General features: G+C 48.9%; 1 protein-coding gene across 5 annotated transcripts in view; it reads left to right on the top strand.

The window, feature by feature from the left end:
* PDE4DIP (phosphodiesterase 4D interacting protein) overlaps positions 1–15,564 on the top strand; it is a 361,535-nt gene that overhangs the window by 217,692 nt on the left and 128,279 nt on the right. For all 5 annotated transcript variants that reach the window (XM_088451272.1, XM_088451273.1, XM_088451271.1 and 2 more), the window contains one exon: positions 389–556. In XM_088451272.1, coding sequence (XP_088307398.1) covers positions 389–556 — 168 coding nt within the window. The remainder of the gene's footprint in view (positions 1–388; positions 557–15,564) is intronic.

The raw sequence follows: 15,564 nt of genomic DNA, 5'->3' as shown, positions 1-15,564 counted from the left end.
GGGTGTATATTAATTCTCCAAAGACTGTGAAGTGGGCGATCACCCTGAAATGTGCGAGGCAGACAAGTGGGAATGCAGTTTTTGTAGTTTGAAAATGACAATTCTGTATTCTATTATCCTCCGTGTGCGGTCACCATGTTCGGCTGCATGCATCAAGGAAGAATACGGACCCCCAACATAGCCACATTTTTTGCACACCTCTATGGAGCGCTAGGACAAATGAGCAATATAAGTGATTGCAGAGTTCTGCTGTTCTACTGGCACTTTGCGCCCATCATCGGGAATTGTATTGCCCCTTATTCTATAGATCACAGAGTCACTGGGTATTTGTTAGTTAAAGCTTGCAAAAAAAAAACTTACAGGTGCATTAATATTGTGCATATTATAGGAGATGACTGTATGCTTTCTGGGCAAGTCTGAAGTTGGCAGTGGAGAGATGATTGAAGAATTAAAAATATGTCTACTGAGGAAAGAGAAGATGCTACAGGATGCTGTATTTGCTAGGAGCCAGCAAGCTGAAGAGCACATGAAAGAGGTTATGGAACTGCTGACAATGGTGAGTCAATTGAATACAACCACCATTGGTAGTACAGTAATATGTATTTAAGGAAACTCACTAATGTTTTATATACTGTAATTTATTTATGGTACATTCAATTAATGTGTCCCTTTAGACAGTCCCCTTCCCCCTTAGAACTCTGACTGGCTGCCTGACACCCTGCCAAAGTCTCTCTTCTTCTTCCCTTACAGGGTGTATGTAGCAAAAAACTGTTCCATCCTGTCAGCGCCCAGAGCATTCCTTCAATGTTACAACTATTTCATATAAAATAGCCTGCCAAACTAAAGGAAGTGCTTCCATTAGCAATAGACTAGACCAGGGGTGGGGAACCTTTTTTCTGCCAAGGGCCATTTCTATTTTTAGAAAATCATTCGGGGGCCATGCAAAATGATCAACTTAAAAGTTAGCCTGCTATATTTGGTTCAAAATTGTATTAACTCACCCTTAATGTGATGACTGGAACAGCTTCTCTTTGGTGAGGCGTTAGATGTTAGCTGGTATGGGCCACCATTACACTTACAGTCCTTCTCTGTGGGTTCCAGAAGCCAAGAGAGGAGGAGGAGGCTGCCTGTATGTTGCCAGGCAGAGTCTGGAGGGGCAGTCCCTATGTATGTGTGACAGGCAGATTGACAAGGCAGCCCTGGGGTCCTCTCAGTCCTAACCAGCCTGATGACAGCACTGACTGTACACACCCCCTGGTGTGCCACCACTGCCTGCCTGCCCGCACTGATAGGGTGAGAGTCCTGCATGCCCCTGCACTAACCAGCCCAATGACAGCCAGATGAAAGCCCCCACCCCCTGCTGAGCTGCCTGCCTCCACCAAGAGCCCTGCACATGACAGCCCCCCCCCTCGCTGCGCTGCCTACCGCCGCTGATATGGAGAAAGCCCGCTTATATGGCCCGCGGGCCGGAGGTTCCCCATCCCTGTACTAGACAGACATGTATTACACTTTCTACATCAGGGTCCATAGGGTATCCACAGGATACCTTGGGGTATAGGTGATGACGTCAGGCATCGGGCACCACACAGTTAAGTTTTCAGCCTCCCAGGATGCACTGGGGTCCCCCTCCTATACCCTGCCCCTGAGCTAAGGCAAATCAGTTTCGTTTGTTCCCAGCTCGGAGTCGGAGCACCTGTAATAGAGGGGGGCTGTTATGGCCCCTGAAGTTTTCTTCCATGAAGCTGTGGCTTAACATTTGAGTTGTACAGCATGGGTGGTCAGTACTGATATCCATGCTGTCACTCCTACACCCCGCCGGTACCAGAACGCCGGTATTGATCCGGGGATGCTGGTAGGTATCTGGGGTCACAGCTAGCGGTGACCCCGGATGCCTGGACTGTGGCCAGATCCAAGGGGGACAGGTAAGCGGCGGAGTCCCGCGGAGGGTCCCCGCCGGACAATACAGTCCTAAGTCCCCAGGCAGGGGGCTCCCTGAGGACTGGCTGCAGCGTGGAGTCAGGTATTAACCTGCGCTTCCATTATGCCACTGGGACAGCGGGCCGCGGCTGTGCGGTAACGTCCGGCGTCCTGGGGGTTAAATGCATGCCAGGGGAGCGCGCCTTCCCTGTATACAGCGGGCACCTCCCCCGCTGCACACGGCCTCTCCATTGCGGTCTGGTTCCTGTGTGAGCGCTCCTCCCCCGGGCCCGCCTCCTCTCTGCTCCTCGGCGGCCATCTTCCTGAGTGACCTGGCAAGCACTGCTGGACGCTGATCATCGGTGGCATCGTGGCCCGGGTCCCCCTGCATACCTCTCCTCCGGTGTAAGGTCAGTGTATGCAGCGCTGTTTTCTACCAGGCTCTGGGTCTGTGTAGTTGATCACAGCGCTGATAGTGCATGGTTTATTCTGCATTGTATGTGACTTAATGCTAGCGATGCTGTCTGTGCTTTCACTTCTGACTGTCAGCCATTTTACTATCCCTATTCTTCTCTGCTAAAGCCCTTGCGGTGCGGTGTTGCAGGGTGTTCATTGCCTCACTGTACAAGCATTTGTCTGTGAGGTGTGTCACATACAACTCCGTTACACTCATCATGTCTGAAAGTGAACTCCTCTTCAGCTAAAGTGTAGAAAATGTAATGTACCATTAGCGCAGGGTGATGGAAACGCTGATGTAGGGTGTGTTATCTAATATCACACCCAATTTCTGTCACTGCGCCTCTGTAGGAACCACCCTGGACTTGTTTTGCTAAGGCACTTACAACCCTTGTGGGCCAGCTAGCGACGAACCCTGCGTTCCCCAAGATGGGGTTATCACAGCAGTCAGTGGTGTCGTCGCCCATGCAGCGGTTCTCCAGACAGTTGATGATACCCCAGGGTCTCCCACTTTCGCCCCCCCAGGTCTCACAAGAGCCTGCATGGGTTAATTCCTTGTCCACTACGATGCAACACCTGTCGGATGTTTTACAGGGAGAGTCATCATTGCGGCCCATAAGCGACCTTTGGCGTCTCAGACAGCTCAGTATGATGATGAGGATGACGGTGAAATTTTGGACGTTTCTGATAAGGAGCCCCTCCGTACTAAAGAGACGGAGTCTAAGTCTAAGGTCTATATACCTGGCCTTAATGTGCAGTCCGTACGGCCCTGGTTATTGAGGATGACGATCCCTCCGTGGCTAAATCCAAATACGCCTTCTTTAAGGATATAAAGGGTGATGCCACTGTTTTTCCTCTTTCTGGTCAGCTAGTGGATCATTTAGAGGAGGCGTGGAAAAATCCGGGTAAATGGTACCAGCCTCAAAAACGTTTGGCTTTTGCATACCCCTTTGCGGATAATTATTTCTCTAAGTGGGAATCTCCTCTGCAAGTGGATTCTCATGTGACACGCCTAGTGAGAAGTGCTACATTGCCCATGCCCTCCATGTCCTCCTTAAAGGATGCTACGGATTGCAAGGTTGAAATATATCTTAAGTTAATTTATTCCCTTGCTGGAGGGGCGTCCAGACCGGCTATGGCTGTGTGTTGGATGGCCAGAGCCATTCGCTGATAGTTTGGAGGCGTCTCTGGACTCTGACTCAGGCGGAGTTAGTTGGCAATCTCAGAGATTCAGCCAATTACATTAATGAGGCAGCCTTGGATATCGGTCTCTTCACCTCCAGAATCTCCTCTGCAGCTGTAGAAAGCTCATCGCACCTTATGGTTGCGCTCTTGGAAAGCGGACGCAGATTCCAAGAAGGGCTTAGAATGCTTGCCTTTTAATGGACAGGTCCTATTTGGCCCTGATCTAGACAAGATAGTGGCCACGCTGGCAGCAGCCAAGTCTGCGTGTCTCCCATCGGCTACAGTCCCGTCAGGGTCTGGTACTTCGTCCTTTCGGTCCTACAGGGCACAGGGTAGGTCCAAAGTGCAGTCTTTTCCAAGACAGGCCGGGCCCAAAAAGACTACCAAGCCCAAGAAACAAGCTTGGAGTACAAGACGCCCTGCCCCCAAGTCGGATGACAACTCCCTTTGGGAGATCACAGAGTGGGAGGCCGCCTGCTTCGGTTCGCCCAGCGTTGGTGTCTGACTACCAAGGACACTTGGGTACACGAGGTGGTCTCTCGTGGGTATGCCCTCTCCTTCCGGCGCAGGCCCCCCAGCAGGTTTTTCACCACAGGCCTTCCGTCAGATCAGAACAAAGCCCTGGAACTACAGAAAGTGTTGCACTCTATGTTCCAGGCTGGAGTTATAGTGTCTGTTCCATTCTCCCAGAGGGGCATGGGTTTCTATTCCAATATCTTTCTGGTGCAGAAACCCAATGGTTCTTACCGTCCAATCCTCAACCTCAAATCCCTCAACAAGTCCTTGAGGGTGCCTCGGTTCAGGATGGAGATCCTGTGTTCCATTATACTGGCGATGGAGCCTGAGGATTTCATGGTGTCGTTGGACATCCAGGACGCTTACCTGCATGTCCCCATTGTCCTAGCGCATCAGCAAATCCTCAGGTTTGCAGTGCTCAACAAACATTTCCAATTCCAGGCACTGCCCTTTGGTCTGGCAACAGCGCCTCATGTCTTTACCGCAGTCATGGCAGCCCACCTGCGGATGCAGGGAGTCCGCTTGTTGCCTTATCTGGACGGCCTTCTGTTGTTAGCAGGGTCTCCAGAGGTCCTCCAGCTTCATCTGCAAATGACAATCTCAGTATTTCAGAATCACGGCTGGTTAATAAACTGGAAGAAATCCACCCTGGTTCCCTCACAGAGGATTCTCCATCTCAGGGCCTTGTTGGACTCTCAACTACAGAGGAACTTTGTGACAAAAAGCTCTCTGCATTACAGACAAAGGGACGCAGTTGCCTTTAGAGCCACTGAGTGTCTATTCACTCGGCAATGCGGTTACTGGGCACCATGGTGTCACTCTTCGACATGGTGGAATATGCCCAGTTTCACTCCAGACCTCTGCAGCAGTTAATCCTATCCAGATGGAATGGGTTGCCTCAGCGGATAAAGACGCAGACCATGGTGCTTTCTCTGGAGGTTCGTCTCTCTCTGGCCTGATGGTTGCAAACGACTCACCTGAACAGGGGACGTCCCTTTTGGGTGGCGAACTGGGTCCTTTTGATGACGGACGCCAGTCTCATAGAAAATGGGGAGCAGTCACGGGTCCACACTTGTTCCAGGGCAGGTGGACCCCGGCAGAAGCGGCGCTTCCAATAAACATCTTGGAAATTCGTGCGGTATTCAATGCTCTACAATAAGCAAAACAGGTTCTACAAGGAAAACCCGTACAGGTCCAATCGGACAACACCACGGTGGCTTACATAAACCGCCAAGGAGGAACCCTAAGTCGGACAGCGCTGGCGGAGGTGTCCCACATCCTGACTTGGGTGGAGGGCAATCTCCCTGCCATCTCAGCGGTGTTCATCCCGGGAGTCCTCTACTGGGAAGCGGACTTTCTCAGCCGGCAGGACGTATATCCGGGAGAATGGTCTCTTCACCAGGAGGTGTTTCAACTCCTGGTGGACAAGTGGGGCCTTCCAGAGATAGACCTCATGGCCTCCCGACACAACAACAAACTGCCTGTGTACGGGTCAAGAACAAGAGACAAGGAGGCACTTCTGGTAGACGCTCTGTCGGTCCGGTGGACCTTCCAGTTTGCGTATCTCTTCCCTCCGTTCACCCTTCTTCCTCGGGTGATTCGAAAATTCAAACAAGAAAGCGGCACGCTCCTGTTGATAGCTCCAGAGTGGCCCAGACGTCACTGCTTCTCAGACCTTCCGAGTCTCTCCGTAGACACTCCAATGCGGTTGCCTCTACGTCCGGACCTGTTGTCACAGGGTCCCTGTCTTTACCCGGACCTGAGTCGTCTGTCTTTGATGGCGTGGCTGTTGAGACAGCCCTCTTAAGGTCCAGGGGTTTTTCCAGCTCTGTAGTTAACACCATGCTAAGAGCTCGAAAACCTACGTCTGCAAGAATTTACCATCGAGTATGGCATACTTTCTTTGAGTGGTGTCGTCCTAGAGGCTATGATCCTCAGGTGTTCCAGATATCCAGAGTGTTGGCTTTCCTACAGGCGGGCTTAGATCACGGTCTTCGCCTTGCTTCTCTGAAGGTGCAGGTTTCTGCCCTTTCGTTGTGGTTTCAGCGTAGGATTGCTACTCTTCCTGATGTCTGCACCTTTATGAAGGGTGTAGTTCGTATTCATCCTCCCTTTGTTCCACCAGTGGCTCCTTGGGATCTGGCTGTGGTCCTGAGGGCTCTCCAAGGACCGCCATTTGAACCACTGGGCTCAGTGGATTTAAAATGACTTACAGCTACGACTGTATTCCTTCTGGCCATTGCTTCCACCAGACGGGTCTCAGAATTGGGGCCTCCCTTTCTCATCTTTCATAGGGACAGGGCGGTTCTTTGCACTCGCCCTAGTTTCCTCCCTAAAGTGGTATCTAGTTTCCACATCAACAAGGAAATCATTGTGTGGCCTTTAATTCACCAGACCTTTCGGTTGGTGAGGCCACCTTGGATGTGGTGCTGGCTCTGAAAATTTATGTTGACCGCACCAATTCTTTTAGGAAGTCGGACTCCTTATTTGTCCTCTATGGCTTCCGAAAAATAAGGGTTGGCCTGCCACTAAGCAAACTTTGGCAGGATGGATTTGCATGGCAATTTCTGAGGCTTATATTCATGAAGGCCTTCCTCTGTTAGGGCTCATTCCACTAGGTCTGTGGGTCCTTCGTGTGCAGCTCGACGTGGTGCCTCAGCAGGTCAGCTTTGCAAGGCAGCCACGTGGTCTTCTGTCCATACTTTTGTGAGGTATTATGTATTTGACACCTTTGCCTCTCAGGATGCTTCCTTCGGGCGGCGGATTATCCTTTCAGCACAGGAGTGTCCCCGCCCTTAAAGGATACTGCTTTGGGACATCCCCAAGGTATCCTGTGGATACCCTATGGATCCTGATGTAGAAAATATAATATATGGTAAGAACTTACCCTTGTTATCTCTATTTCTACGAAGTCCATAGGGTTCCACAGGACTCCCGCCCTGTCGCACCTGTACAGCAGATGGGCTTTCATCTGGTCACCGGTTTTTCCGTCTCCTTCTGGTGAGAATGTGGTTCTTGTGTGTTCCAGATCTTTCTTCTCTCTCTTTCCTCTCCCCCTCCGGCCTGGGGCTTGTTACGTAACTGATTTGCCTTGGCTCAGGGGCAGGGTATAGGAGGGGGACCCCAGTGCATCCTTGGAGGCTGAAAACTTAACTCTGTGGTGCCCGATGCCTGATATCATCACCTATACCCCATGGTAGCCTGTGGAACCCTATGGACTTCGTAGAAATAGAGATAACAAGGGTAAGTTCTTACCATATCTCATATTTTCCGTAGTATTCTACAAAAATGTTGTAGTACTTAGATAAGGTCATGTCTAACTTCAATAGTTTTTATTGAGTAAAAAAACACAATAAATTTGGATACAGAAAGAAAATGAGGGTTAAAAAAGCCACCCTCTTCTGTTCTGTGTAAGGGACCACAGAACAGAGGAGGGGGGCCTAGCCCAAGTTTACAATACATAGCCAAAATTTACACACAAACAACAGAATAATAAGACACTGGACAGAAATCATTGAGTCAGGTGAATGTAAAACGCCAAGGTATATAGCTATACTGCAATGAAGAAGCGCCCTTGCTCCTCCAAGTATTCACTCCATGGAAACCATTTCATATGGGTTGATGAAGTAGAAGTAGATTATTTACAATCTGCAGTTTCAAAAATAAAGTGTCTTTGAATCTTATTTTCTATGGTCACTAAACAGAGGCGGTCCTCCGAAGTTGTGTGATGGCAGCTTTAGTGACTACTAAAACGTGACCCACAAGGTACTGTGGCAGTATCACCAGAGATGGCACTGGTGAGCAGCAGATTCTGTGTGGTGCAGGGGAGATCCACCCACACAGAGAAGAAAAGGATTCTGGGAAGATGCCTAAGGACTGCCTTGTGGAGAGAGCTCAGGTGTTGGGCTGATGAGAAGGCAGACCAGTCAGGCTGCTGTTGGAGACAGTCTGTGTGGGACTGTGGCAGCCAGAGAGCCCAGTGAAGTTAAGCAAGCCATTGGGGGCCAGGAGGCCTGGGTCTGTACCTGCAGGAGGCAGGGGGGACCACAAAACTCTGACTGTGTGACATTGAAGCAACTGGGCTGCAGGCTGAGGAAGCCAAGGCCTACTGTATAATTGGAGGATACAGGGAAGGCATAGAGACTGACTGTGTTTGTATAGCTGTGGCAGCCAAGCCAGGCTGGAGCCGGCGATAGACCTGCAGAGTCTTTTTTGGCAGATTAGCTGCACCCTTATAGAGAGGGTTAGAGTTAGACGCCCTAAATAGGGGCTAGGTTATTTATTATTTTCTGTTTGTTTCTTGACTTTCCATGATGGAAAGTAAAGCATCATTTATTTACTTGAAAGCTGTGTGTGGACCCTCATTAAGCACCTAAACACTGCACCAATCCACCCTCTGCCGAGCTAATTGCCACAAGATATCACAGTACTTATCCCCTGTGGGCAACTTACCTGGGTAAAAATGAAATAGTAAAATAAATAAGGTAATTACTGCGCTGGTGTGATGAAAATACCACTCATATATTGTATATATAAAAAAATCTTTTATAGTATTTATTAAATAAACAATAATAAAATCTTACACATATAACTATACACTTAACAGTACTATATCCTAACTTCATATAAGTTCAATAAAAATAAATATCAGTACCAGTTTTTCAATTAGATACAAAGTATTATGCTCATATAAAAATTCAGTTACTTTGTATTATTGCACTTCTTCCTCCATTCATTCATTCTCTCCTCCTTGGGTGAAAATGTCAGCCTCTAGACCATGAGTCTACATATAAATCTGGAATTAAATTGGCTACACCCATTAATGATACGGCTGGGAAAGGCAGCGACAAGTCATCTGTGAGTGACACCATCCTATGCCAGGCTGACAACGTAGTCCGAACTTAGAAAAACTAGATCCAAAATGTTTAACAGAGCGAGGAAACCACAGGAGATCGGGAAGAACAAAGGGACTTACAACCTCACAAGAAACAGTCTCTGGCTTAATTAAGTAGACAAGCATCTTGATATTTCCGAATGAGCCCTTAGCTTGTATAAATTAGCATATTATTCGGCAAACGTGTTTGCGAACTTAATCGGGTCAGAGACTTTGGCCCCTTTAGAATTATAAACATTTTGTGCTCGTTCCTTTGGCCGCCTTCCCTTCAGCTTACGCACAAGCAAGCAATTAGTCCGATTACCAAAAGCATAAAAGTTCTGGTTGAGATAAGCAATGTTACGCTGAACTTCCGGTAGGGAAAAACATTAACTTTTTTCCTGGCTTTGAGTAATTTAATGAGCTTCTTATTAGCAGGTAAAACCGTTTATGCAGCCTCTAATCTTGCCACTTTTGCTTCAACCTCTTTGCGGCGCTGTTTATTTGCTCGTTTAAGTCTCGCTGTTACCTGGATTGCGGAACCCCTTACCACAACTTTAAGGGAGCACCAAAAATGAAACACTGATGTGTCTTCAACCTTATTTGTATTTAAAAATAAAGATAGGGATTACTGGATGGCCTGCTAGGCCTCAGGCTATGACAATAATATATTAACCCAATCTCCAAGCAACTCGGAGTCCTATATCCCATGACAGGATAAGAGGGGAATAGTGTGACTAATAAAATGGTCAAATATAAATTTTACTAATTGAGGGCAAAGGCCCTGATTCAGACCCACTCGCGAGTGGCTGTCCGCTCGCAAGTGGGTCGATGGTCTGCACTGCGCATGCGCACAACGGAGGGAGCTCCGTCTCGCACGCGACGAGCGAAGGACTTTCCTTCGCTCGTAGTGTCTGATCAAAGGGGGTGTGCTGTCGATGTTGATTGACAGCACGCCCCCTTTGGTGGGCGTGCCGGGGGCGTGCCTGCCAGACGGAGGCGTTCCCAAGGGAACGCCTACCGTCAGAAGCCGGCCCCACTGACATCACTAGTGATGTCAGTGGGAGTGATTTTGGCTCTGATAGAGCCAAAATCACTCCTGGCCTTGCGGTTGAGAAACTCAACCGCAGGCTTCTGCTCGCAGTGGCGATGGTCGCGACCATCATCCTGCACGCTCGTATATGCTGTGGGTGGTGACCCACAGCTATACGAGCGCCCAGGAGGACGCTCCATATTTATGGAGGTGGGCCCTGATTCAGAGCGAGCGCTCTGGTCAGAGCGTCCGGCTCTGAATCAGGGCCAAAGTCCACTTTTTGGATAGGACAAGGTCAATCCTGGAATAAAAATGATGTGCATGGGAATAGAAGGAGAAATCATGTTCTGTGGGGTGTTTAGTTCTTCAAACATCAAATAAATCATCACAAACCGCAGGGTCTCCGCTACTTACCGCTTTGTGCATTACGCCTCTGTTTTTTTCAACAGGACTGCGGTCTCCTGGAGGCCAGCAACTCAGCAGAGGTTCAGTGTGCAGCTTTGTCAGAGGAAGCAGGGTCTTCTCTGAGGTGCCGGTGTCCGGCATTCTCAATGTGCTCAGGAAACCGGGCTCCACCATCTTTCCCAGGAGTAGCTGATTGGATCACTGCCAATCCGGAGCTGACTTCTGCATCCAATCCCCGCTGGTCAGGGGAGATAAAAGGAGCAGCCCAGGATGTCTCAAGCTGCCATTGCCACTGTATTCACAGCCCTTGCTGCGTGAGGAGAGAGTACACCTGTTAGGTGCTCAGTGTGACTCCTCTGCTATTTCATCTTGCACCTCTGGCTCCTTCGGTTCTAGCCGACAATTGCAGACCATAGGTTCCAGCTGATACTCACAGTCCATTGGTCCCAGCCGATACTCGCAGCTCATCAGTTCCAGCCAATACTCACAGTCCATTGGTCCCAGACGATACTCACAGTCCTCAGTTCCAGCCGATACCCACAGCCCATCAGTTCCAGCCGATACTCAGTCCATCGGTTCCAGCCGATACTCACAGCTCACTGGTTCCAGACAATATTCAGAGTTCATCAGTTCCAGCCGATACTCACAGTCCATCGGATCCAGCCGATACTCACAGCTCACTGGTTCCAGACAATATTCAGAGTTCATCAGTTCCAGCCGATACTCACAGTCCATCGGATCCAGCCGATACTCACAGTTCATCGGTCCCTACCGATAACCACAGACCATTGGTCCCTACCGATAACCACAGACCATCGGCTCCTGCTGATAGCCATAGTCCAACGGTCCCTACCGATAACCGCAGACCATCGGCTCCTGATAACCACAAACCATCGGTTCCTGCCGATAACCACGAACCATCAGTTCCTGCCGTTAACCACAGATCCACCGTTTCTGTCTTGTTCCCAAGTTCCAGTGTGGGTACTGAGTGACCCAGCCAGGAGGACGCCGCCGCCCGTCGGATGCCGCGAAGTCCACACTTCCTTCCAGTGGTCCCTAGTGAATACCACCAGCGGGTTAGACTCTGCACCCCTGGTCTGGGTCTCTGCCAACACTCAGTACTAGTACCTAATCCCACATATGAGCAGGAATTATATCTGCCCACAAACCTTCACCTCAGAATCCATTGAGTCCTTGTCATGCCTAGACCCAAGTCCGGATTCACAAAAATCCCAATCCGTGATAAATCATACTGTACAAGAAGTTGGCGGAAACATTTAGCAAATTGGGATTGGTAAGAGCAGGGAGAGGTAGTTGTAGATCTTTCTAATATTAGATCAAGACCCATATTAAAATCCCCCATGATCATCACTGCACCCTTACAGCTTGCCTGTAGTGCCAAACAAAACTTTCTACGAAAAGAAAGTTGTTGGGTGTTAGGTGCGTAAATGGAAACTAAAGCGACAACCACCTCTTCTAGCCTTCCCACAAGAATTAAGTTTTGCCCATTAGAATCAGCATAATGTTCTGTCAAAGTAAAAGAACAATGTTGAGATATCAGAATAGCCACCCCAGCCTTTTTAGTAGGGCCATTAGTCGTATTGCAATAATGGAATTTGCGGTTGGTAAAAGTTGGGAGAGCTGATTGTCTAATGTGGGCTTCCTGGACCACTACTATGTGGGCTTTCAACCTATTAAAATGGTTCAGAGCCAGTCTCCTCTGAGGGGAATTAAGGCCCTTAAGCATTAATGAAAACTAAGGGGCCGATTCAGACCCGGACGCTAAGCTGCGCTCTCTCGCCACCGTCATAGGCGAATATTCAAATGCCGCAATTGCACAGCCAGGCTAAAGGACGTCCCCTATGTCTTAGAGAGCGACGGCAGAGTGAATGCTCGACCGGAGTAATGACGCCCACTTTTCTTTCTCAGCACACGTCATCTCCAGGAAGTGTATGATTATTCAGTAACATCGAGAGTCATCGGAGCTGCTCGCAGCCCTTAAGGTAAACCCTACCCCGCCGCAAGCACTGCAATCTCTGCAGGCTGAAATAGAACCAGGTGACGTGTACAATGACGCTGACATGCTAATTATGCACGCCCAAAGAACGCCGTTTTGATGGTCAGACACGCCTGCATTCACACATCCACTCCCCCGTTTTCCCGGACCGTCCCCTGCTACCACCCACAAACAGCACTATCTGTCACTCAAAGGAGCGGCCCGTCTGCGGACTTCGAGCGAGCACTTCCCCATCGCATAGACTGGTTCACGCATGCGTATTTTGACGCATACGCAGATGGGCGACAATCACCCTTTAGCGAGCGAACACGGCTTAGCATCCGGGTCTGAATCGGTCCCTAAAATCATCGTGAATCATTGAGAGTGAGATATAAGTAAATGTAATGTAATCCTAAAAGAAGGGGAGAAGAGGGAACAGATAACTAGGGAGGGAAAAAAACAGAGAAAAATATAGAACAACAGAAATGACCCCACTTAAGGACAGAGGAAGCTGCCAAGCCGTGGAAGCACCACGAGGGTAATGGCGGTAGAGGCCAGTTTCCCATCAACCATATTAGAGAAAATTAAGAACATTGAAACTGGTGTTACCCCACATAATAAGAGGCCTTAATAAATGGACAATTAAACAACTCAAATACCCATCAATAAACCTGAGTAACGAATCACAAACAGAATACAATTGACAATAAAAAGGATAAAATAACCTGCGGAAGGAAAACAGAAGATTAGTCAGGAAATGGATCAGCCACCATTAGAAAGTATAAAAGAAACCAAGACTCTGGATGGCGGGCCATCATGCGTGGGCCAGTCCTGCTGAACTCCATGGTCAGGAGATGATCTCAAGGATCTCAACTAATATTCTACTCTGTGAGGGCTTCCATGTCCTCCTCCTCCAGAGAAGTGATACATACGATGGAGCCGTTATGTGAGATAGGCAACTTGTTAGAAGAACCCTAATGGTAGAGGATGTTGGCCTTCTGTAAGGCGCTGATAATAAGTTAGAAGGAGTGTCACTTAGCCAAGGTGGCCTGGGAAAGGTCACAAAATAGTTGAAGGTTTCCCATAATCTCTGCCGACTCTTCAGATGGTCTGGCAGCCTTCAATAGTGCCTCCTTTACGTGAAAATAGCGCATTCTCATTAGTACATCCCTCGGAACGCCCTGCGGGGCATTTCTAGCCTTAGAAAGTCTATGGATACAGGGCCTGATTCAGACCCGGTCGCAAGTGCTGAGCGCTCGCAACCGGGTCGATGGTGGCCCAGAGCGCATGCGCACGACGGAGACGGCTCCGACGTGCGCATGCGCGAGACCCGGATAGCGGCGGGCAATCCGTCGCTCCGGGTCTCGCACCAAAGGGGGCGTGCTGTCGATGTTGAGTGACAGCACGCCCCCTTTGGTGGGCGGGCCGGGGGGGTTGCTGCCCAGACGGAGGCGTTCCCATGAGAACCCCTACCGTTTGGGGGCGGCCCCACTGACATCACAAGTGATGTCAGTGGGAGAGCTTTCTGCTCTGTTTGAGCCGAAAGCTCTCTGGGGCTTGCGGCCACGAGACTCTACCACAAGGGTCTCATCGCAAGCCCGATGGTCGCGATGGTCTTTGGGACTTCCAAAGAAATTTCTGGAGCACAAATAATGAACTCTTCAGATGAAACAATATATTTGGGTGCAAGGCACAACAGGCAGGCAGTGTGCAGAGGGAGGCAAGGACTCAACAACTGTCCAGAACCACAATAGCTGCCCTGCAGGTCCACAATAGCTGCCCTGCAGGTGAATAGGTGGCAAAAGGACAACTAAAGATGGCCACCATCACAGGCCCGTATACAGCTGGTGATCCGGTTCCCAGCAAGTTGTCATCAAGTGAGAGAAGTCGCCTCTTGTGTCGCACCAGGAGGGTAGGTAGCGCCAGCCCCAAACTTCATCCCCGTTATCACTAGGGCCCCCGGAGTCTGACTGAGCAGCTATCCCCAGACAGAGTGTCAAATTCCAGGCAGGTGCCTGACTTCACTAAAAACCTGTCTGTGCACTCGGACCATCAGGCCCAGTCCCCATGGCTAATTTCTTTATGACCAGAGGTCTGCTTTACCAGACATTATGTGCACAGTGTCATTCCAGCAGGGAATTTTTAAAATGTTAAAGCAGAATTACTTTTTTGAGTTCAACATGTAAAAATGAACGACCAGCCAATTACATAAGGCAGTTTGAAGCTCAAATAGTTAGCTGAGTTGAGCATTGAGTGGGTACGGGATGTCGCTGCTCGGTCAGAATCCCAACTCTGGCATCCCGATCAAGTTACCATCCTGTAAGTAGTGCTGAAATTCCAACGCCAGCATTGTGAATGCCGCAATCCTCGCTGCCGGGATCTTGAACATATCCCGCCTTGCCAGCAACCTTAAATACAGGCCATTTGTCAGGCACACAGGAGGACATAGGCAAACTGTGCATTTATTTCATTTCTTTTTTTATCATACATATGATATGTTGCCTCAAATGACCTCAATAATTACTTTCAGTTTCCCCAAGCCCACATAAATACTTTCAGAATGCTTTAAATTAACAGTTTAAAGTACTACCTGGGCCAGATCTCCCATAACAACTTATTCTGATTTTTTACAATTTACCATAATGTACTTTTTACAGTACAGGTCTACACAGTGGCAGAACTTTAACCCCTTCATCTGGAGACAGGTTCCCCCTGGGGTACTGGGAAGAGGAGATCTTGCCAGTTTGCAGATGTAGTATTGTCCTCATACTGGCTCAGGCCTTGGTATTCCGTACTTGGGCTCTCCTCCCATCTCGGTGCCCCAGCTGGTGTTATAGCTCGCACCTGACTCCTGGATGCAAACACTTCTGTTGCCTCTAGCAGTTATATTACTGCATCTACAAGATTATAATTAACAAGGGTGGGTGCTAACCCATTCAGAATGTGGAAGATGATGGCAACACCCTACTAACATATTCCTTTTAGAGGCTAATTATGTTTCTTGTGCAAGTCTGGTTCTTCATAAACCCATGCTCACTGTTATCAGTATAGTTTCAATAATATATTCATAGTAACATTTCTTACTATGTCCAAATCTTTTACCCAAGACTGACAGTGCTCCAATGTATATAATGTCCTGGCTGTGCATTTGTTAGCTCTTTCCCCACCTATTGTGCGGTATTA

Source organism: Taudactylus pleione, unplaced genomic scaffold (assembly GCF_031769625.1).
Source record: "Taudactylus pleione unplaced genomic scaffold, aTauple2 ptg000543l, whole genome shotgun sequence".
Lineage (NCBI taxonomy): Eukaryota > Metazoa > Chordata > Amphibia > Anura > Myobatrachidae > Taudactylus > Taudactylus pleione.
Note: the sequence above shows the minus strand (reverse complement) of the source record. Positions and strands in the feature narration are given on the sequence as shown.